General features: G+C 44.3%; 1 protein-coding gene across 1 annotated transcript in view; it reads right to left on the bottom strand.

Moving 5' to 3' along the window:
- The window catches only part of MYO16 (myosin XVI), a 611,926-nt gene that overhangs the window by 403,761 nt on the left and 183,685 nt on the right, over positions 1–24,480 (bottom strand). The window contains exon 3 of the mRNA XM_047874837.1: positions 13,260–13,330. Coding sequence (XP_047730793.1) covers positions 13,260–13,330 — 71 coding nt within the window. The remainder of the gene's footprint in view (positions 1–13,259; positions 13,331–24,480) is intronic.

Raw genomic sequence — 24,480 nt, 5'->3', positions numbered from 1 at the left:
CCATCATGAATTTCCCATAATTTTTGAAGAGTCCCACATATTCATTTTGCCCTGGACCTTATGAATTATCTGGTCTACAGAAGTCTGATTTTTTATATTTATATCTAAAAGGCTACATTAATATCAAATGCATATTAGTTAATTAGTTCAAAAAAGGACGTAAGCCAATAAATCAGCTAAATATCTATTAGCAAGATTTATGTATTGAAAGATATATGTTTTTTATAAGATTTCGATGCATAAAACAAGTTTCCGTCCCAAAAGAAACAGTAACCATACCACCACCAGAAGTATTGCCATGTCAACTTTCCAACCTATTCACTGGATAGTAGAATTTTAAAAGACCACAGGAGCACTTCCCTTATGAGTAACAGGGACCAGACTTACATTCCTGCCTGAATCAGCTGAAACAAAAACAAAACCACTCAGAAAAAAATATGACTTCTGAGAGCTCGGAAGAAAGGAGGCGGTCACATTGTTGCTGTCGCTCCAGCTCACAGCCTTGAAGGCATTCCCAAGCTGTAGCACAGAAAGAATCTGTGTCACCCAGGGCCACTCAAGAGGAGACTGAACCAAAAGTCTAGAGACCGAGCTGGCCGGTGCGCACAGGACAGAGTCACAGAGAGGACAGAGCTGCAGAGAGAACTTCAAAGATCTACAGAAGGCCCCCTCAGGTACACAGAAGAGTTCTGATCAGCACCTGCACCCCAGGAAATGACACAAGGTCCGGGACAGAACTCCCTGAAAAGGGAGAGGAGTCAGAGTTCATGCAAGGCCATAAATAGCGTCTGTTTCAGCAGCCAGAATGGAAACCTAACTGAAGGTGGCCTTGGGTGGAGCACACACATGTCTTGCTTCAGTGCAGGTGTAGAAGGGGAGATAGGAGCCCTGGGCTGGATGATACTCTATTCCCACCAAGAAGTATTAAATTCAAGTCCTGAAAGGATCACACTGTTTCCAAATAACTCCAATGCCCCCCCAAACAGAGCTCAAGATTATTTACAGAAATACAAAAATATTCAGTAACCAACAAGGCAAAATTCACTATGTCCAACATCCAAGAAGAAATGACCAGATATAAGAAAGCAGGCAAATAAGACCCACAAGGAGGAGAAAGAATGATCAATGGGGAACCAGCTCAGAAGTGATACACCTAACAAAGGACCAAATCTGTGTGTTAAACTGTTACAATAAGCCGCATTCTGTATGTTCAAAACACTGGGAAACCTTTGAACACAGTAAGTAGAGACATGGAAGATAGCAGTAAGACTCAAATTTTACTCCTGGAGATGAGAACTACCATGCCTGAGATAAAAACTATACCAATGAATGGAACCAACAATGAACAAGATGTTGTGGAAGACAAGACTGGTGAACCAGTAACGTAGATTCCACAAAGGGCGTGCGAGCAAAAAATGACTTTAAATAAGTGAACAGAGCATTGGTGAGCTGTGGGACATCTCCAGACAGTAACCACACAGATTGAAATGGGGAGTATGTGGATTGATTTATGTTTTTTCCTTCGTATTTAATTCTCATTAAAATTAGTAATTAGAAGATAGCCCAATTGTTAACTGATATTTCAAAGAAAGAACAAAAGAAAGAAAGAAAGAAGAAAGAGAAAAGAAGAAAGAAAGAAAGGAAGGAAGAGAGAGAGAAAGGAAGGAAGAAAGAAAGAGAAAGGAAGGAAGGAAGGAAGGAAGGAAGGAAGGAAGGAAGGAAGAGGAAGGAAGGAAGGAACGAAGGAAGGAAGGAAGGAAGGAAAAGAAAGGAAGGAAGGAAGAAAGGAAGGAAGCAAGGAAGGAACAAAGAAAGAAAGAAGTATGAACTGTGGTTCACAAGCATAATACAGTCATGGAAAACATTCATATTTCCCTCCTTGAGGCCTGGAGGTCTCAAGAACATAGTCAATGTAATGCAAAATCATGGCACACGTCCCATAGAAAGGAAGATAGAAGCAGGTATCAGTATTGGGATGTGTGGACGCATGTGGGGCAATGGCGGATGTGAAATCTGAGGGATTAGTTTCAGGTCTGAACCAAGATCTCTGCACATGTGATGTACCCGTGTCATGTGTAACCGTAATGAAGACGGTATGAATCGTGGCCCCACCGACAGTGGCTGCAGGTTTGGATACGATGACTAATAAGATACGGATCAGAGTATAAAGGCTCAATAAATAGGTTTTAGAATTGGGGCCTGGATCCAATTTATTTTAGGAAATGCACATGCAGGTAATTCCTGTTCTGTTCTCTTTATCACTTTGATAACTCACTGCATAATCAACGGTGATGCGACTCCTCCTTCCGTGTGTCTGTCAAGATATCCTCATCCTGCACCTCGGGAATCTGCATTTACAATTCAGAGATACCTACAGTTTGCCTTTGCGGTGTCTTTTACCAAAAAAAAAGACTTAATTAGATACAGTGCTGAAAATGGTATCAGCCTCTCTCAAGTAAGGTAATTTTTAGATCCACATTTCCACGGATCATGAATAATAATTTGACAGCAATAAATACCTTCTAATCACACTTGTCTGAAAAGATTATGATGGTTGAACATTCCTGTTACAATGTTCTTACAACATTATCGTTAGATAGTAAAGCTAATTCTCGCTAGAAAGAATTTTCTTCAAGCAAATCTTCCTCCCAGTTCAGGCTCCTTTCATCACTTCAGCCAGTTTCTGGCAACAGCTTACAGCACCAAGAAGGTGGCTGAATAGCCACTCTGTCACCTTCAGAGAGGTCTGACAGCACCAGTCCACCTTGACTGCCTGGAACCAAGTCTCTGGCTCCTCCTGTCCTCTTCCCCTGCCTCTCTAAGGTCCAGGCAACACTGGTTGCATAATTTGTGGGACCCAGTGCAAAAGGGAACAGTGAAGCCCCTTATTCAAAAATGGCTAAGGGGGCGCCTGGGTGGCGCAGTCGGTTAAGCGTCCGACTTCAGCCAGGTCACGATCTCGCGGTCCGTGAGTTCGAGCCCCGTGTCGGGCTCTGGGCTGATGGCTCGGAGCCTGGAGCCTGCTTCCGATTCTGTGTCTCCCTCTCTTCTGCCCCTCCCCCGTTCATGCTCTGTCTCTCTCTGTCCCGAAAATAAATAAACGTTGAAAAAAAAAAAATTAAAAAAAAAAAAAAAATGGCTAAGAATTTCAAGATGGCGACAGCACAACATGAAACCAAGCACGGGCCCTGCGGAGCACAGCTCCCGTGTGACTGAGCGGACCATGTGCCCGTGAAGCCCTCGCTGAACTGCCAAACCTCTCAACCAGCCTGCCCCCAACCAGGTCCCTCAAGTCCACACACTGCACTGCCTTCCAGCCAACTTCTGGTTCATTCCCTCACCTGGAAATGTCCACAGAACCTCAGTGGAAATCGATCTCTCTGGAAACACCGTCTCTCCTGCAGCCTTCTTCGGTGTAGAGAAACTTTTCTCCTATCAGGCCCTGAAAAGGCTTGGCCATTTTCTGAGCTTATTGATTTTTTTTTTTTTAAGTAAGCTTTACACCCAACATGGGGTTTGAAGTCATGACCTGAGATCAAGAATCGCATGCTCCACTGACTAAACCAGTCAGGCGCCCCTTAGCTGATTGATTCTTTTAGAATCATTGTCTGTTCACCTTAAAGTGCTTCTTTCTAAGATTCACTCTATCCTTACATACTACCCCTCTTCTCCCAACCGGGTCACTCTCCTCTTTCATCAAAGTTAGGGACTAAGATCACAGTCGTCCCCATGGTCTGAGGACATCAGCAACACTGGGTTACCCCCCTCTCTGAAAGCGTGAAGTGCCTTGACTCCAGGACCCCACAAACCTCCACCACGTTTTACTGGAGTTACCGCCCCTGGCTTACCGCCACCAAGACTGGCTCCACGCTAAGTCGTAAGTCCTAACATCACAGCCCGTGATGACAAAAACATCGTGTTCTACCTCCTAAAGCATACTTAGAGAGCAACAAGGCAAATAAGTCTTCCTCCAAGACTGTTTATTGAGTTGGCCAGGATTAGTGACAGGGAACACTCTCCACACCAAGTCGGCAGTCCACAGCTTCTCGGCTTCTCGGTGATGCATGTTTCCACTCTTTGGAACTGTTTCTAAACAACGGTAACATTTCGCAAGGTTCAAACCCCATGCAACACGTATTCCTGATTCCACTGAAAAGACCCGAGAAATCATAGAAACCAAATAAACAAATACAGACAATTTTAAACGTAAGATGTTCTGCCTTCTCCCCACATCTTGTCATAAGGGATATCTTACGTATTTTAGTCCTTCTGGTTGGCTAAGGAGTATGTCTTGAACAACCCTGAAATCTATCACTCAGAAAATCGAAAGATTTCTCCAAACATTGAATTCACACATTCATCGTGCATACATGAAAGTTATCACTTGCAAGTTTTTGGCTGTTTTTTTTTTTTAACATGAGTTGGATATACTGTGATATTAGCTTTCTCATTCTCGATGTCTATACATTTTCAGCACACACTTCCCTTTTTACTTCGCAGTGTTGATTTCAAAGCCGCTGGGGCAGAGGAGACAAGCAAAAAGTTACCGGGACAACATCTAATTTGATCCAGGTATCAGTTATTGAGTGGATAGCATGTGCTAAGCACAAGTCTACTATTAAACAAAAAAATTATGTCTGAACTCTCTGGAAGGGGTGGGGGGAGGGGAAGCAATATGATTTATACAATCAATTTGTTTTCATCATTGCCCATTTGTCCTGTCTTATCTGTATGAGTTCTCAGCGATTCAAAACATTTCTACAACCAGACACAGATGGACAGAGACAGGGGCACACACGTATAGAGATTTCTATCAGTAGCAAAATGAATTTGAATCTGTTGCAATTTTTAAATTTTTTGAAATCTCTCTAGAACTTCCGTATGGCCCTTTGTACTGAATACCAATCCCACCGGCCAGCCTCTCCAGCCAGTGCCTGGATCTGCACAAAATCACTTCGACTTATCTGCCACTATCTCACATTGAGGAACTGCACTCATTACATGCTCTTGACCATACCTCTCATCATTTTTGCTTTTCACGTGCAGATGGTCTCGGACTTAACCATGGTTCAACTTAATGATATTTAGACGTTACGAAGGTGTGAAAGAATTTTGAATTTGGATCATGTCCAGTGCTGGTGACATGCAGTTCACCCTCTCGTGATGCTGGGGCAGCAGACGCAGCCCCCACGCAGCCACGCCATCGTGAGCAGAGACAACCGAGATGCTGACAACCATTCTGCACCCAGGTAACCATTCTGTGCATGTCATTTTCAGTAGAGAATTCAATAAATTACAGGAGGTAGTCAACATTAGGAAATGAGCTTTGCGTTCAATGAGTTTTGCCCAACTGTAGGCTAATGTCCATGTTCTGAGCACATTTAAGGCAGGCTAGACTCAGCTATAATGTTCAGTAGGTTAGACGTATCAAATGCATTTTGACTTAATGATATTTTCAACTTCCATGGTTTATCCAGACATAACCCCATCGTAAGTCAAAGAAGATCTGTATCTTCTCCCTGGTAAATACTTGTACTGCAGATTACCTTGCCATACAGAAATGACCCAGAACATCTAGAGTTGAATTATGGTTATTATTATTGCCTCCTGCCTTCCAAACACACATATCTTCCAGCCAATTGAATCAAACTCTAATTATAAAACCGGCTATTTCTAAAGAGATTCAGATGTACCATTGATGCATTTCCAGAAAATTTTAAATCCTAATCAAACTTTTATCCTTTTAAGTGAATGTAAACTCTGCTCCTTCGGCTGCAATATTGGTTTGCTTCACTTTGGATCACCAAGATTTTGTTAGGCAACACTCTATTCCAGGTACTGTGCTTGGAAATGTACATGTAATGTTTAATGACATAGTAACTACACTTGTTTAATGTAATTTAATTAAACATGTAATGTTTAATAACATAGTACCAGACAACCCACTTAAATGAGATTGAGGGTGTTCAGAGCATTCTATAGAGTCATGGTGGGGGCTACCAACAGCCTGAATAGAACTGGAATAGTACTCCAATATGGGGTACTCAGAACAGGATCTGAGTCTTGAAGGATTGTGGGGGGAAGTGGGCTGAGACATTAATCATAATCGATTAATTATTCACTGAAGATCTACCATACGCCCAGGGTGGTGCCATGCCAGAGTTGGTCTATGAACTAGATACTGTCCCCAGTCAATAGCCAAATTCAAGAGGGTAATGCAGTCAAAAGAGAAGTATGACGGGGAAGTCCAGTGAGCTGTGGGGCCATCTCAGAGAAGCACCCCAAAGTAGGAAACAGCATGAAAAATCTGGAGGAGGAATGAAAATAGCTCTTTGGGGAATTACACATCATTTGGCATGGAAGGCCTTTCTGAGCAGGAGAGTTTCAAGCTGATACCTCAGGGAAAACCCTTCTGGGTGCAACATCCAAGTTCCAGTTGGGAAGGCTCTGTCCCAGTGCTCTCCATACTGGTTGGCTGGGATTTTTCTCAGAGGGGATCACAGATCAAAGGCATCTGTAAAGAATTCCTCACCCATCTGCCTTCACCCTGTCATGAAAGATTCTGATTCATTATAAAGTGGGTTCTATTATTGCAGAAGCAAAACAAAACAACAAAACAAAAACCTTGCTGGTAACTTTACTACAGAATTTTTTAGAATTTTTTAATGAACCAGTCCTGTGTGGTACATTTGCTCTAAAATGAAAACTCACTCCCTTCAGTTTCTGGTGACCTTCTGAGAAATGCCACAATGTGCACTTTTACCCCCTAAGCCATGCACGCAGGCACTCCAAATAAAAATATACTCGCAGTATAGATCAAGGTTGAGATTTTCATTCAAGATTCAGATGGATACTCTATTAATGATAAAAAATGCTGGACTCAGACTTTCCAGTTATGGATAACATGATTCTCACAGACAAAAGAAATGTTGGATTTTACCATGCAAAGTTGGGCCACACATTTGACTTTTGGGGCACCCGGGTGGCTCAGTCGGTTAAACATCCGACTTTGGCTCAGGTCATGATTTCACTGCTCATGAGTTCAAGCCCCGCGTCGGGCTCTGTACTGACAGCTCAGAGCCTGGAGCCTGCTTCGGATTCTGTGTCTCCCTCTCTCTGCCCCTCCCCTGCTCACGCTCAGTCTCTCTCTGTCTCTCAAAAATAAGTAAAACATTTAAAAAAAATTGAATTAATTACATCCTTGGAAAAATTTAAAGGAGTCATGGTTTCCAGGCAACAGAAACTCTACTTCTAGCACTTTCTAGCATCGTCCTCAGACTGCAGAATGGTTGGGCTCTCCTCCTCAATGACATGATCACTTGGGTCCATCTTGCTCATTCAATCGCCTCTGCTTCCTGGTGTACCATCCTGTATCAATGTCCCCTGTTCCCCATCACCCAAGAAACTCCCAGGGACAGTCCCTGGAGAGGGCACATTTTCTTCTGCTATGATTCATTTCTTGCCAGCACTTGGCCTTACAGCTTTCCCCTTATACCTTCCAGGAAAGCAAAGGAGGGTAGAGTAACCTGGTGGATGCCCAGACGCTCCAGAGTGGGTGGGCAGGGAAAGTGTAGACAACTTCCACATATCTATCCACCATGTTTGCTCTTTAATACCTAAATCAGTTTTAAAATAAAATCTTCCTTGGGGCGCCTGGGTCTCAGCTGGTTAAGCGTCTGACTCTGAATTTGGCTCAGGTCACAATCTCAGGGTTCATGAGATCGAGCCCTGCACCGGGCTCTGTGCTGACAGTGCAGAGCCTGCCTGAAATTCTCTCTCTCCCTCTCTCTCTCTGCACCACCCTCTCAAAATAAGTAAATAAACTTTAAAATAAAATGAAATCTTTCTTTAGACGTTTCCTCCACAGTCCTAATATACACATCACAACAAATACTCTGAGCACAAGAGCCCAGATAATATGCCCATTTCACAGATGGGAAAAATGAGTCTCCGTGAGCTTCAGCATCTCCTCAAATTTAATGAAAGGAATAAGTGTACATGAAGTTACATATGAGAGGAAAAGACCAACAACAGCTGGCCTGTGACTCTTTTCAAAATACACTATTTTCTCCTCAATTTAAAAGATACTAAGATGTTGAAAAGCTGCTACTGTGGTTATTTTCTAATTACTACTGCTTCTCCCACCTCCTGAAACTTGAAAGACGTGTACAGTGAAGCCCAATGAACAGCCAATTCAGACACCAGACTTTCTCGTAAGAGCAGGAAGTGATTAAAATTTAAGCTTCTAATAAAAACGCAGCCGTAACCACTTTGATTAATTTCTTCTATTATGTGAAAGATACATGCTGATTATTGTAAATGATCGAGCAATATGTAAAAAGACAGAGTAAAAATGAAAAGACTTTGTCTCCTTTCCCCAACCTGAGTCACTGTTAAAATTTTTTCTCTAGCCATCAAGATTTTCTCTGCTTTTGAAAAAGTTTCTCTCTTTCCCTCGTCTCATCTATCTACCTGACTGTACTAAATACACTACACTCTAACCTACTTTTGGTATTTACCAATATGTCGTGAACAGATTTCCGTATCTGCTGTGGCTCAGTATTTTTGATAGCTACCTGATGTCCACCATGCAAAGACCTGTCTTTATGTCAAACTAGAATCCACCAGGTCAAAGAAAGTATTGCCCATTTCTAACGTATTTCACTTAAGCTTCACTGGGGTCTGCTGCTGTCACATTAAAAGAATTTGGATTTCATACCCCATTCAAGACGGTTTGGTTACCATCACGAGCTCCTTCTCAAGAGCTCATTTATTAGCGGTCAGAACATAAAACCCTGGACAGTATTTTAGCAAAACCTATGTGATTCTGTTTCCAAATCCATAAATATCATAATTTATTTTTTTAAGTTTATTCATTTATTTTGAGTGAGAGAGAATATGAGCAGGGGAGGGGCAGAGAGAGAGGGAGAGAGAGAATCCCAAGCAGACTCTGAACCGTCAGCACAGAGACCAATGTGGGAGTTGAATTCATAAACTCTGAGACCATGACCCTGAGCCGAAATCAGGAGTCAGACGTTTAAATGACTGAGCCACTCAGGAGATAAATCTGAGTTTTCATCTATTTGCCCTCCCAAGACTAAATGCCTGGGGTGCAGATACAGTTACCTGCTGTCAATATTTCCCCCCTGTCTCTCACAGGAGTTGACACCTGCCATATGTTTGATACGTGAATTATTTAATGAAGGGCAGGTAAACAAGCTAATGGGAGGCATTGGTTGAAAGTGTGAAAATTAGATAAAACTAAAGATTTTATATGATAAAATACACTAAAACCTTCTTTGCAAATATTCACCTGTAATCCAATGGCATTTGTTCATCTCCAACATCAAAATTCTCCTGGCACTTCTGAGAGAAATGTACCGAAATCTACACTTGGAATGAGTTCACTCAGCGTTAACTAAGTTAAACGAACAAAACTCCGGAAATCTCAACAATCTCCGCAGCTTATTCTCGGTGGCCCACACAAACATATGCTGCCTTTTTTCCCCAAAGACGTTGATCTGAGCATCTATAATTAGAGCTTCGGTGCTGATAACACATCAGGCTTCCTAACGCAGGATGCCCCCAAGGTGGGGTGAACAGCAGACAGGCTCAGTTGACATTTCAGATGCCTAAATTGCCTTTTTCAATACCTACGGCATGTTGAAACCCTGTAATTTTCTCCCTCTGGCAACCTGCAATTTTTCATTTGCTTTTATTTACTCGGGAACCCCAGCAAAAGGGGACTCAGCACCATGCCCGTAGCCGGTTAGCTGTCACCGGGCTTTCTCATGCGCACTCCTCCTGCGCCTGCCCTTTATCTGAGGCTCACAGCCCTGCCTCACGGTAGAGAAACGCTACATACGTGCACTGAGTGTGAAGTTGATGCAGCATTTCCCTCTATCTTATCGCTTTAATCCTCTCCTTTCTTTTTTCCTTCTGATTCCACCATTTCTGAATCTTTATACTCTGTGACCTGGGCCTCAAATAACTAATTTCACATTAGCCAAAGAGATCCTCACGTCCTTGGAGCCCAGGCATGCATGCATGCATGCATTCGTTCATTCATGGATAATGGATTGAGTATTTCCTATACATCACACGCCAAGGACATGAAAGTATCTAAGACAGTCACAGGTTTTGAAAATTCAGGCTAGGAGAGAGAAAAGGCATATCATCCATTAATGAGAACCCATCGTGACAAGATCGCTAGAAGCCAGGATGGTGCGCTAGGAGATCTTCGATAAAAGGGTAATTAAGTCTGATCAGGAGGGTGGACAAAGATGTCAGAATGTTCTCCCCAGGCAGGCGTGGCCTCCTTATCTTTCTCTTTCACTGTTTTCTGCTTACCCATATTCTGGGTCTTCTCCAATTGGTGTTTGTTTTTTCTCTCTCCCTCAGAAAACTAAACTCCATATGGGCACAGAATGTGTTCTGAACCTTCGCACCCCTAATACCTATCACAGCATCAGTTATTAATTAAGTAGTTAACGCATCAACTTTCCTACTCAACAAACCTGCTGAGCGTCGTCTGCGTGCTGGGCACCCCCCAGGCCCGGCAGATAAAATAGGCTGAGGAGAATATGCCCAGTGCCTGCTCTCAGGGAGCACACAGTCTAATAAACAGAACATGATCGTCGGGTCCGTAGTCTGTTTGGTGGCACCAGAAAGAAACCAGCAGCCAGCTGAAAGTCAAGTTGGTCGTGGAGTCATGACGGCAGGCTGCTACATCCTCCAAGGCAAGCCAGGGGAGCCTGTTGTGTTAGAGGAATTCTGAATAGAGACCCAAGCAAATGAAGGCATGGGCTGCGTGGACACCTGTGGAGCAATGTTCCAGGTGGAAAGGACTGGGGCGGGGAGCACCTGTGAACATGGTGGGCACACCAAGGAGCCACGAGAACAAGAGGGGAGTAGCTGGGGCGGGGCCACAGCGAGGGCAGGTCACGGGATGGCTCTACATAGGACTTTGGGTTTTTCTTGGAGCAGGAAGGAAAGCGTCTGGGATATTCGGATGGATGAGTGACACTGATTGGGCTTCTGCGTGGGAACGGACTTCAGGGTAGGCGAGGAGGGTTGGGGAGAGGAGAGATGATGCTCCCTACCCAGGGAAGGGATGATGGTTTAAGAGAGGGTGGCCGTGGTCCGGGGGAAGGGAGACAATGGCATCTGGCTGTGTGTCAGATGTCCAGAAAGCAACCGCTGATTTGCCGAAGGCTAGGATGCACTTTCATGGGCTCGTTACCCTCAAGTGCATAACATATATAAAGAAGTGGCTATTTCTTTCTCTCTCTCACAAAGACACACACTCAGTAATAATGCATTCTTGGCAATATTAACAATGCATTGACGTGATTTGTTCGCAGAACAGGTCTTCCAGCACTCGGATTAGAATAATGGTGTGTTCTCTGAAAACTTAAACGAACAGCTTGCAGGTGTTATTGGAAAACACACGACAAGAATGTTGTATTTGTCCTCAGAGGCCAGAGGGGAAGCTCTGTACTGTCTGCTACTATGTGACCCTGGCCAAAGTGTTTCATTCTCCTGTTTTCTCATTCCAACTAGGAAGGTAATAGAGGCATATTCCCCACCACACTGAGAATGAAAAATTAATTCATATGAAAATGCACCATAAATAATATAATATAATGTATATGTTGATCAATATCTAACATATCAGAGGCACGTCGTGGCTTAAAAGTTATTTTCGTATCTATTTGATCATCACGACGCATGCAGCGGTAGGTACACATCACAACAAACACTCTGAGCACAAGAGCCCAGATAATATGCCCATTTCACAGATGGGAAAAATGAGTCTCCGTGACTTCAGCATCTCCTCAAATTTAATAAAAGGAGTAAGTGTACATGAAGTTACATAGGAGAGGAAAAGACCAGAAGCATCTGGCCTGGGATCTAATCCTCTCCCGATCATCTTTTGATGTGGGACATAGAGACAGGGGTAGACACTCCCGAGGAAAGAGCGTAGAGCCTGGCCTGGTCTCTTTTGAACATGCTGATCACTGCACCTCCTGGTAGAGAGATAATCGTATCGGCCAAGGGGAGGATGCTTGTCTACAGAAAGCTGTTAGCAGCACGTCCCTGGCCTAGGATTATCATCACCATCAGACCCGGGACCCAGGGATTAATGAGGCAGGGCCCCACAGAAACATCACACAAGCCACGTAATGATCTGAGTATAAAATGGAGAGATTTCAAGACCAAAACACTGCAGAGAAGGAAAAAGTAATCTAGACATCTGTCTCAACCAACGCTGGAGAGAAACAGTTTACATTTCTTCTACAGACTGTCACCTATCAACAGTCTGAGTTATTTTTCCATGCTGCTGAGTGCATAAGAGGATTGTCTGTATCCCAGATATCCTGAGTCTTCTGTGGGTACAAGTTTCTCTTCTATGCACCGGTTCTCAACCTAGGCTGTAAATTAGAATCAGCCAGGGGAGCCCAGAATGGCTACATCCCAGAAAAATTAAGTCAGAATCTCCAGGCATGGGGCTACGGTTGGGAGGCGGGTGTCGGTCTTTTACAGCTCCTGGGTGATTCTAACGTGCAGTCAAGGCTGAGAACCCGTGCCGAGTCCTGAAGCTTCCGGCTGTTTGATGTATCGCCTTCTTTCACATAGTTCACAGTACCGTGAAGAAATACAGCTGATCTCTGACCTTGGTAGATGATCCTACGTGAGGTTTTTCACATTATGTCAATTTTGATATTTTCCAAAATGAAGTCTTGAAGACCAGTGAATTGAAACCTTTCACTTAATTTTGACCTGAATCAGTAACAATTTCTTGCACAGGAACCTAATATTCTTGTGTTCATGCAATTATTTATTTGTTGATTGACTTATTCACTGCTTGGTCCCCCAAAGAATGTAGGTAAGCTTTATTCACATTTATGTGAACCTGGTCACCAGCAGAGTATCGAGAAAGTTCATGGCAGCAATAAAAGCAACTTGTAGAAGCAAGAGAATGATTGCCTAGGAGTCTCCAATGGATACAATACCATCTACTTCTTTTTCTACAGCATCTTCTTGAGGGCAGGAGTTCTGACTCCATGTATCAAAGATTAATTACAAACATCAGTGCAGAAGTAAACACTGCAGGTCAATATCTGAGCCTGATCATTTGGAAACATCATGTGTTGACCAGCCTCTGGCACGTGTACATTTGGCAACTGAGCTTGGAACCCAGGAGTGATTCTCCCCCCTGCATCCCCCCAGGCCTGCCCAGGGCATACGGTTCTCACCAGATGGAGCAGGGACCCTCCTGAGGAAACGGGGGTGTGCGGATCCGCGCCCTCCTTCAGGAGCCGGAGCGCTGCAGGACGGAAAGAGGAGAAGGCGGTTAGAGCACGTCTTTTATCCACCCCGTGAATACAAAACCTGTAGCGGTTCATTCAGCTCTAAACTGCAAACAGCCACAAAAGCGAAAGAAGACACATTGATCGCCATCTGACCTCAACTTCGTGTATGTAGGGCTGAGGGCATCTATCTGCACATTCAAACTTAATCCTCTATTTGTCCATATAATTTCCTATCACAGCTGTGGAAATTATTCAGAAAAAGGAACACTTTTTTTTTTAAAAAAAATTGTATTTACTTCAATTCAAGTTAGTCAACATACAGAGTAGTCTTGGTTTCAGGAGCAGAACCCCGTGATTCATCACTTCCATACGACACCCAGGGCTCATGCCAACAGGTGCCCTCCTCAGGGCCCGTCACCCATCTAGCCCACCCCCACCCCTTCCAGCAACCCTCAGTTTGTTCTCTGTGTTTAAGAGTCTCTTATGGTTTGCCTCCTTCTCTGTTTTTATCTTATTTTTCCTTCCCTTCCCCTACATTCATCTGTTGTGTTGCTTGAATTCCACATATGAGTGAAATCACGTGATATTTATCTTTCTCTGACTGACATTTCATTCAGCACAATACATTCGAGTTCCATCCATGTTGTTGCAAATGGCAAGATTTCATTCTTTTCGATCGCCGAGTAATACTCCATGGCATATATATACCACATCTTCTTTATGTATTCACCAGGGGATGGACATCTGGGCTCTTTCCGTACTTTGGCTATTGTTGATAGTGCTGCTATGAACATTGGGGTACATGTGCCTCTTTGAATCAACACTCCTGTATCCTTTGGATAAATACCTAGTAGTGCAACTGCTGGGTCATACGGTAGTTCTATTTTTAATTTTTTGAGGAACCTCCATACTGTTTTCCAGAAAGAGGAAAACACTTTTGCATTTTATTGTTTCAAAGTGTCCAGTCTGGATACCCTCTGTAGGGCCAAATAATAAAAAGAAATTACTTCACTAGGCTCATGTAGGCACTGGTTCAGTTAACTTTATTTTTTAATCTCGTTAGGACCCATTGGTTTAAAACAAAGCTTATACTTTGCATGTTAAACCTCCTTTCATGTGACAGTAGTGTACCCATCATTCCAAGAAGCACTATGGGACAAGGCCATTTCTATCTAAATTACTAATGCCGGGGGTGCCTGGGTGGCTCAGTCAGTTAAGCGTCTGGCTTCGGCTCAGGTCATGATCTTGTGGTCTGTGGGTTCGAGCCCCACGTCGGGCTCTGTGCTGACAGCTCGGAGCCTGGAGCCTGCTTTGGATTCTGTGTCTCCCTCTCTCTCTGCCTCTCCCCAGCTCGCACTCTGTCTGTCTCTCTCTCAAAAATAAAACATTAAAAAAATTAAAAAAGAATAATGCCAAATAGGTCAAAACATATACCAATTATCACACTAAATGCACAGTTGGAAGGTGACCTGTGTTTCCACTTAACAGCAAAGGTGAATTCATTAGTACAAGGAACGCCCCGGGGAATAAGGAGACCTCTGCTTTTTCCACTGGCTCCAGGGCCAGCCACGCAGAAAGGTTCATCAGCTCCCCAAAGCACTCTCATGGTTTCCACAGTTAACAGCAGTATCACAGTCTCAATAAAAAGCCGTTAGTGCATTTTCCACAAAAACTATAATTAAAGCAACAGTGACTCTTTTTTTCTATTGTAACATAGAACTGAATGAAATGGCTCAGATTCAAACTCGTGCCTCACTGAACACACTCTCTTTCCATGAAGGTTCCTGGCAGTCTGGAGTGCTACCTGCATGTACCTTCTTTGCTATGGCACCCCAATTCTTTTATGTGTTCCAATCCCCAGTGTGTCCCCATCTTCCCCAAAGCGGACTGCACGTCAGAAGGGGCGCCACGGGTCCTGGCGGACACGGTTACTCCAGCAGTCCCCTCTCCAGAAAGGCCATCCCTTTGATGGCATGTGCACTGGAGGTGAACAGGGAAGCAGAACAGCCTGTCCAAAATGAGGGTAAGGTGGTGACAGCAGAGGCCATCCACACCCAGCCCCGCGTGCCCTCCAGACAGCCCTTCCTGAAATCAGAGTGCCTTTGTCCAAATGTCTCTTCCCAGGGAACTCAGACACATTCCTGTGCTCGGTCCACAGCAGTCACATGTGGCTTCTTGGATCTGTACCTGTTCACGCCCGTCCGCACCCTGAGAGCATCCTTAGTAGGAGAGCATCCACACCTGTTCATCTTCCAAATGGCTTCCTCTTGGGATGCTCTTTCTCCAGTGAAGAATTTAATTCTCCTCGTAAGACAAATTCTCCAAATGTGGGTAGTTTGTTACAACACAACTTGCCCAAGATGGCTGTCTCACGGGATCGAGAGTAACCTGACAGCACGTGGGGCATCCATTTACTTCCTTGGGCATCCTGCCCCTTGGCCATCAGGACAACATCTAGGAAGGCATTGCCTTTCCTGTCCTCTCTGTATTTCTAGGAGCGGCCCCGCATGGCACAACAGATGCCCTTTTGCCCCCCTGTTCCTGGCTCTCTCTGTGCACACGAATTGTAAACGGACACACTTTCTGTTCCCTCACATCTTCTTACCCTTAATTTTTAAGTATTTTTAAATGTTAATTTATTTACTTTTGAGAAAGAGAGAGAGAATGAATGAATGAATGAATGAATGGATGGATGAATAGGGGAGAGGCAGAGAGAGAGGATCCCCAGCAGGCTCTGTTCTGTACCATCAGCGCAGAGCCCGATGTTCCTTGAACTCAGGAATCGTGAGATCATGACCTGAGCCGAAATCAAGGGTCAGACACTTAACCGATGGAGCCACCCCAGCGCCCCTTCTTACCCTTAATTTTGAAAAGTCCATTGCCGACAACAGAAAGTGAATTCAACATGTGTATCAATGCTTTCCTCAGAAGATGAATAGCACTTTTCCCCGAATGTTTATTTTTTTAACAAATGTACGTATTCATCTTGAACTAACTAATATCTATAGAGTGCTTTTACAGCTTCTACAGCCAAGCTCTTGAACTACAAATACAGTAGGAGGCAGATTATATCACTTATGACATGTGTAAAACGCCATCAGATTTCTTGAATCGAATCCACCTTGCACGTGTGTAGTGAGTTACACATAATAGGAGCCGGTGACACCCTGGCCTTGGGGTTCCACAGACTTGGCTCTGGGGCCTGGCCCCAATGGGAGAGCGACTGAATCCTCTGTGCCTCCGTGTCCTGTCAGATCAAAATAACGGACAGTCACTGGACTGAGGTCATGGGGGCCCTGAGAGAACGGAAAGAGGACAACAGTACCGCATATTCATTGTGCCCCCGGCACTGGGTACCGATCTCCAAAGGATTCCTATTAGTATAATTATTCTAAGTCACAAAACCCCATAATAACAGACTTTAGAATCCATAACTGAAGGTTTGTTCTCAATTTTCTCAAAACCTTCTGATTTTTAAACGTCGAATGTAAGCGTAGGACATAAAGAACCCCAGTCTTGCAGCATTCACCCGGAGGATGCGTGTGTGATGTGCCAACCCTGAAAGGGGTGAAAAGGATAAGGCAGGAGACCCTACAGGATTCGGACACCAGTTTGTGGGCAACAAAGTAGATGACAGGGTTTCAAGCAAAGGATTTGAAAAGATTCATGAGCTAAGCATAATATGGGCTGAATGTGTGTGTGCTTCCCGAATTCCTGTGTTGAAGCCTCAGCCCCCAAGGTGACCAGATCAGGAAGGGGGCTGCCGGGGGCTGATGAGATGGGAATGAGGGAGGTAATGAGGACCGAGACCTCCTGGTGGGATTAGTGGCCTTATTCGGGTACGAAGAGACCACAGCTCACCCTCTCTGTCCTGTGGGGACACAGTGAGAAGGAGGCCATCCATAAACGAGGAAGCTGCCCTCAGCAGCGGCCATGTCTGCTGGCACCTTGATCTTGGACTTTCTGGCCTCCAGAACCGCGAGGAATAAGTGTCTGTTGTTTAAGGCCCTGGTCTACAGCATGTCTGTTACAGCGGCTGCTGGAGGGCGACACAAAGGCCTGAAGGGGTCTCTTGCTCCCACCCTCTGTGTAAGTACTGAATGCAGGGTGCCTAAGTGGCTCAGTCGGTTAAGCATTCTACTTCGGCTCAGGTCATGATCTCATGGTTCATGAGTTCAAGCCCCACATCGGGCTCTGTGCTGTCAGCGCAGGGCCAGCTTCAGATCCTGTGACCCACCCCCCTCCCGCCCCACTCACACTCACACTTTCTCTCTCGCTCCCTCTCTCTCTCAAAAATAACCATTTAAAAAAATAGATGAATTCTGAAAGCAGATTCACGATCAGGCAGTGGGGTGGCAGTCACAGCAGTGAGCGTGCACAGCTTTGTTGTGGAAGATAGAGAACACACTAGGCAGGCGGGGACACAGCAGGAGTCTGAGCTACATGGCATGGGGGGGGGGGTCTATGGAGCACTGACACCACAACCAGGGAGAGCAGTCTGTAGGGTGCAGAACATGGATGAGTAATCAAGAAGCAGGGGGAGCCGCACCGGCGTACTGGGATGGATGGGGATGGAGATCTGGGTGGATGCAGGGATGGAGGGAGGGAGGGAGGCAGGGAGGAATGGGTGGGTGGAGGGAGGGATGGATGGATGAATGGATGGATGGATGGATGGATGCAGGGATGGATGGATGAAGGGAGGGAAGGATGGATAGAGTGATGGAGGGAGGGATGGATGGAGGGAAGGAGGGATGGAAAGCTGGACAGACAGATATGCCTTTACATGTTTACTACACATTTTACTGATACAAAGGCTGTGTAACCCACAACTTAGAAATAAATATACAACGCTGAATGTTGTAAATGCCATATAGCCAATTGGTCTCACAGAATAATTTTCATGCTTTTTGTTGAACTGTTATATCCACAGCCAGTCTGTGGCTATAATTAGTGCATATGACCTTGACATTTGGGTAGATATTCTCACTGACACTGGTGAATAGAGCTGGGGGTGGGGGGTGGGGTGTAAAGCTATGGCTGGCAGACCAAATCCAGCTGTAGATTTTGTAAGACTTTGAATTAAAAATGATTTTTACATTTTCAAGGCATACATAAGAAAAGAAATAAAAAATTAAAAAAAAAAACCAAAAAATCCAAGAAGACTGGGCAACATAGACTTTATGTGGCCTATAAAGTCTGACATATTTTCTATCTGGCCCTTTCCAGAAAGTTCACTGACTCCCCTGAAGTATGTCAGATATCACTCACTTATCAAGGACCTGAGAAACATCTGTGGAAGTAAGACCAGGGTTTTTAGACAATGTATCATATTTTGTCACATTTTTGGTGCTGACATAACACATTTATTTTTAATTTTTTAATTTTTATTTTTGAGAGACACAGAGACAGAGCATGAGCAGTAGATGGGCAGAGAGAGAGAGGGAGACACAGAATCCAAAGCAGGCTCCAGGCTCTGAGCTGTCAACACAGAGCCCAACGCGGGGCTCAAACTCAGGAATCATGAGATCATGACCTGAGCCGAAGTCGGACGCTTAACTGACTGAGCCACCTGGGTGCCCCTGACATAATGTATTTGTAAGTGTAGCCCTGAATGAACACATCCTCCAAAACTTCTTAATTCTAGACGATCAGTAAGACAGTAAATGACGCCGACTTTCGTGGTGTAATTCTCTCATCTCAGGCCCCCAACAAGATGTCACCGAACCCAGGGTTGGAAAAAGATGTGACACATGAGACAGCACATGATTGGGGGGCACTTCCAGCACTCACCGCAAGACACAAACGTGACTTCAAGGGCCTAAGTGAACTAGTTAGGAAGTGATGAGTGTTGCGTATTACCCTTGGTTTTATTACCATCTACCTAACTGTAAGTTTGTATGCTTTCACTTTTCTATAGGCTTTGTTTCCCTGCTGTACAACCAACTGGCAAATTCCTGAAAATTTAACAGTGGGCTCTCAGGGGCTAGGAAGGTAAACTCAGCCCACCACGGGGTGGGGGAAGCCCGAGGTCAAGAAGGAGGGGGGCCAAGAAGGTCCAGGATGAGGCAGGCACAACACCCACGAGCTCCAGAACTTTGTGCCACAGTGACAGACAAGGAAGTCCCACCCCTCTCGTTTGGGCCACATCAGCCTACGGAGAAAAGAGGTGGGGACCATTTGAGCATGGTTTTTCTCCCTGCATAGAATTTGAGCTATTGTCCCAAAGGGCTGATTTACAGCCCTGAATTCAAACCACGGACTGCACGCTAAGCGGGTTGCCCGTGGAGACCAAGGTGGGGACTCAGCTATTGACAAAATAAACATGTTTTCATATAAACACACACACACACAAATGGTAGAGTGAGCTAAATTCTAGGTCTCTGCGAAGGGTTAAAACCAGACATTGTAAAGAACTTAGATGCTAAGACATAATGAAGAAAATGCCACGTGCATCCTGATTACTTCATCACAAAGAATTTCAAAAGAGGAGAGGGTCCATGTTTCCAATGCCAACATAGCGGAGCACTTTTCTAAGTACTTGGGGTCTGACAGGCCAAGAGCAGCAGCAGGATAGAGAAATTCCAAAACCAAGACACGAGTCAAAATCCATTTTCAGGCCCTCCAATTACTCCTTTTGGGTAAACCTACCAAACGTAGGTTAAAATACTTTCTCCCAAAAGGTACACGTTCACGGCAGCCTCGTAATAACGAGACTCCAATCGCCAGTCGAGTGAAATGGCAGTGTCTTTCTGTGACAATAAAATCCGCAGGAAAACAGCCTGAGGCAAAACAGCCATCTGGGGACCAAACAGAATAATGAAGCTGAGGCTTCCTTTTATAGTGTCGCCGCTTGGAACTGATTCAGCATTTATTGTATATTTGTGGCTTCGTCATCAAGCTGCCACAGAGCTCCGCCGAGATGTCTGTGTGCGGGGCATGATTTGATATTTAAAAAGACACATTCGGTCTTTAAATCTTCAGCCATAGGGGTAAAAAAATGGATGAAAAGACATCATAAAATTTTGCTAAGGAGCTTTACTTGAATATGCATAGGCTGTCCCCACTCCACGTCCCCACCATCACCAACAATCCCCAAACCCAAGAGTTCAGCTGGTAATTAGCACTTGTTCCGAGTCTCCAGCTATTACTATGACTTATCTGGGTGGATGCCACACAGCACATTTAGGATGGTTACTGGACAGCAACTGGGGACAGTAACTGCTTTGGGGATCCTGTGAACTGATATGGATACCTCACTACAGCAGCAATCAATGCTCGTGTGATTTTCATGATGAGAGCGGGTCTACACTCACAAAGATTTTATGTGTAAAATCAATGCCTGGGTGGCTCAGTGGGTTGAGCGTCTGACTTCGGCTCAGGTCATGATCTCACAGTTCGTGGGTTCAAGGCCCCCGTCAGGCTCTGTGGTGACAGCTAGGAGCCTGGAGCCTGCTTCTGATTCTGTGTCTCCCTATCTCTCTGCCCCTCCCCTGCTCGTGCTCTGTCTCTGTCTTTCAAAAATAAATACCATTTAATTTTTTTTTTAAATCAACAGAGGGAAGGATACATGAAACACACCATAATCTGGGGTTCCAGTTGGAAGTCCAGTGAAGGCATTTTCTAGAGAGAGGAAAAGACAACTCTTAGGTGATAAAATGTCAGCAAGTGGAAGGTTTGGTTGGGGGGGTGGGGAGGTGTACAGGAGTTTTTGATTTATTTGCTCAACTCTTCTGCGAGTTTAATTTAATTTCTAAATAAAAAGTTACAAAGAACGACCACAAAAAATCAAGGCAGGGTCCTTTTGCCCCTGAAAGGATGGTAGAAACATCAATTTAAGACTTCCAAAAAGGTTGGGGAGCCTGGATGGCTCCATTGGTTCAGCGTCGGACATCGGCTCAGGTCATCATCTCGCGGTCTGTGAGTTGGAGACCCGCATCGGGCTCTGTGCTGATGGCTCGGAGCCTGGAACCTGCTTTGGATTCTGTGTCTCCCTCTCTGTCTCTGCCCCTCCCCCGCTCATGCTCTGTCTGTCCCTGTCTCAAAAATAAATAAACATTAAAAAAATTTAAAAAGTAAATTTTAAAGATTTCCAAAAAGGTAGATGTGAGAATTTCCGTAACAATGGATAGTCTTCTAAGAAATGCTTTAAAAGGTTTATCTTATCAATATGTCAACAAGGAAGGGAAGCAGAAAGCAGGAACATAGAGATTAGGTTATTAACACCACAGGCATGTGTACTTGCACAGCAGGAAGGATTCCCCACCCTAAGTAGAACTCAAATTTTAGGATGTCTAACAATGACTTTTTTTTTTTTATAGATTTTTCCAGTTCAGTGATTCTCAACCTACTTTTCATTATCACTTCTTCTCTGTCAACGTCTACCATGAAATTGTAGTACCACAGGCATTCTGTCCATCTGTTCAGGTGCTGTGACCTCTGGAGGGCAATAGCCCATTGGTAAAGTTAACACTTTTCTCCCCCTAGAAAGACTTAGGGCCATGTCTCCCCAACCCTTCAGAATCACGCCCTAGTCCTACGTCCAGATACTGATTCAGGCATCCAGGGATGAGATCCAAAACTCTGCATTTCAAACACACACTCCAGGAGATTCTGGTGCAGATGGCCACCTAAATTCACTTTGAGACAAAGTGCTAGGATTTTATAATCTTGGAAAATTACCTCCAAACACCTTACTTGGAACAAGAGAATTCATGGCAATGTTAAGAACTCACGGCAGATCTTTTCCCATTAATCGGTCATTGAGAACGTGGCCCCTGGCACTGCTTGAACCACGGGAACCGTCAGAACACACTATTTATTCTCAATAAATGAATACTTAGCCAAACCTGTCTGAGCTGAATCTTGGTTTAGGGGGCGATCTGAGAGGTCAAGGTCCGAATCAATGGGGAGGCCTCAGGTGGTGCTGGAGTCCAAGTCTGGGGCAATGATGCTCAACCCTCATTATGCTTAGAACGTCTCCCAGAACTTAAAAATAAATTAATCCCCCGGTTCTGTCACCAGATTCTTAAAATCAGGAAGTGCCCAATTATGTATATGTTTTTAAGGTCAAAGTACCTTGATGATTATGATACTGGGAAGGGTGGGAAGCAGTGGAAATCAGCATCCAAAGGGCTGCCTGGCCTATTTGCACCCCAGCCCACAGCGATCTGAAGAGGGTCTAGCAGGTTCTGAAGCTCGCCTTGAGGACTTGCTTGGGTTCTATATTCAGGGCAGGTGCTCAGTCACACACTAAGTGGTTGCTTCTGATTTGGATCAGGTCTACCTATGATAGAAGATAGGATCCAGTAGGCAGAGAGGGAAAGATTAGGACCTGAGGTCCCTGGGTGGGGAAAAACACCTATTTGGGAACAATGCTGGGGGTGTGTGACCACAGCAAACCCCCACAGGCTTAAGGTTCCTCTTAACAATGGAACAGACCCCACCTACTCCCCCTCGGGGTTCCCTCGGGAATTTGATGAAAGACATACTTATGGCCAGAGACCACCCCTCCTACAATGGAAAGGAGCCCATCAGGAATGGACAACCCAGCACCTAGAGCGATCCAGCCAGTAAGCGTAGAGCCTGAAAAGGACCAAGGGGGAAGGGATGGCAGAGGGGGAGGGCTGACCAGAACCTTATAAAGCAAGGACCCTCCCCTACAGTCCTGGCGTTCACTTTCCAATGTCCCCTCTCAGGAAAGAGAGCTTTGCTACTACTCTTCCCTTCTGATCTTACACTTTTAATAAACTTCTGCCCAATGCTCATTCTGTGTCCCCCTCTTCCTTCTTCGAAGGGGCGAGACAAAGAACCCCGGGTATTGTGGTGAAAAATCCTGCAACAACCCGCATCAACAGGACATTCAAGAATGCCACCAGCCACTCTCCTGGAAGCGGAGACCCAGGTGGTCAGGGACGAGTTCGGGTTCTAGGCTTAGCAAGAGAACTACAGACAAATCAATCACGTGCACTGAGGACCACCTTAGTCATACTGACCTACTGAGCTTCTGGTAGTTAAGGCTAATTTCGTATTACTTTGCAATGAGTTTTTGCTGTTGTTGTTTTTTCCTTTTTGTTTTTGTTTTACTTTGCAATTAGTTTAAGAGTTCTGCTTTCCTACTAAACTTGGTCAAAACTGGATCTGATTAAAATCTGGAAGTTGTGAGACTGAGATCCAAGATCACCATGGCCAGGCTGATTCAAAGCCCCACCTAACCCGCTTGTGCAGCTGTGACTAATGCAACAAATGTCCAGTGCGTGTCTTTTATGCGCTAAGCACTGTTTCAGGAGTTGGAGGTATAGCAGAGAGAAAAAATAGAACAAATCCTGCTTTCATACAGTTTATAATGTTGTGGGCAACAACACATGAAGACAGAAGGCAAACAAGCAATTATTGTATATTAGAAGGATCTGTAGTTCTCGAACACTGGCTGGATATGGTGACTCTTTTTGGAAAATGATTTTCCATTTCTCTCTTCAAATGTTGCTTGTAACCCCTTTCCTCCCTTCCCCGCCTTCAAGGCCATCACTGGCAAGGAGCTGAAAAAGTATTAAAAAAAAAAAAGGCTTCTATCAAACTCACCTGTTCTGTAGAATTTCAACATATATTACTGTGCTTATATGCTTGGCAGGAATGAGGAGTGGCCTCTGTACCTAAACCAATCCTAAATCATTACCTCTCTGAATATTCCAGAACAGACCCAAAGTGACGGTTTTACAACCACACACAGTTAACTGCACCCTATTTGTTCAGACTGCGATGGAGGTTTAGTAAATCCAGAATGTACACAATATAAATACATGCTTTGCTTTTTATTTTTTCTCTATAATCCTCTGTCAATTTACAACACATAACTTCAAAATGGGCTTTATAGTTCAAATTTTAGCAGTAGCCTTAGCTTAAAAAAAAAAGGATTCATTTTCCAAAAATGGTAAAACAAATGATGTACATAATTGACGTTGCTACTAATCTAGAATTCTCTTTACATCTTATGGTAAAAAATGGTAAAAAAAAAATGGTAAAAACATGAGGTACACAATTGACGTTGCTACTAATCTAGAATTCTCTTTACTTCTTAGGGCAGTAAAAAAAAAACAGAAACAATAATATAAAAAACATCCTTCAAAGTTACTAAAATGTGATTTACTTGAAATGAAAAGTAAAACAA

This window comes from Prionailurus viverrinus, chromosome A1 (genome assembly GCF_022837055.1).
Source record: "Prionailurus viverrinus isolate Anna chromosome A1, UM_Priviv_1.0, whole genome shotgun sequence".
Taxonomy (NCBI): domain Eukaryota; kingdom Metazoa; phylum Chordata; class Mammalia; order Carnivora; family Felidae; genus Prionailurus; species Prionailurus viverrinus.
The sequence above is the reverse complement of the archived record's forward strand: the minus strand, read 5'-3'. Positions and strand labels throughout refer to the sequence as shown.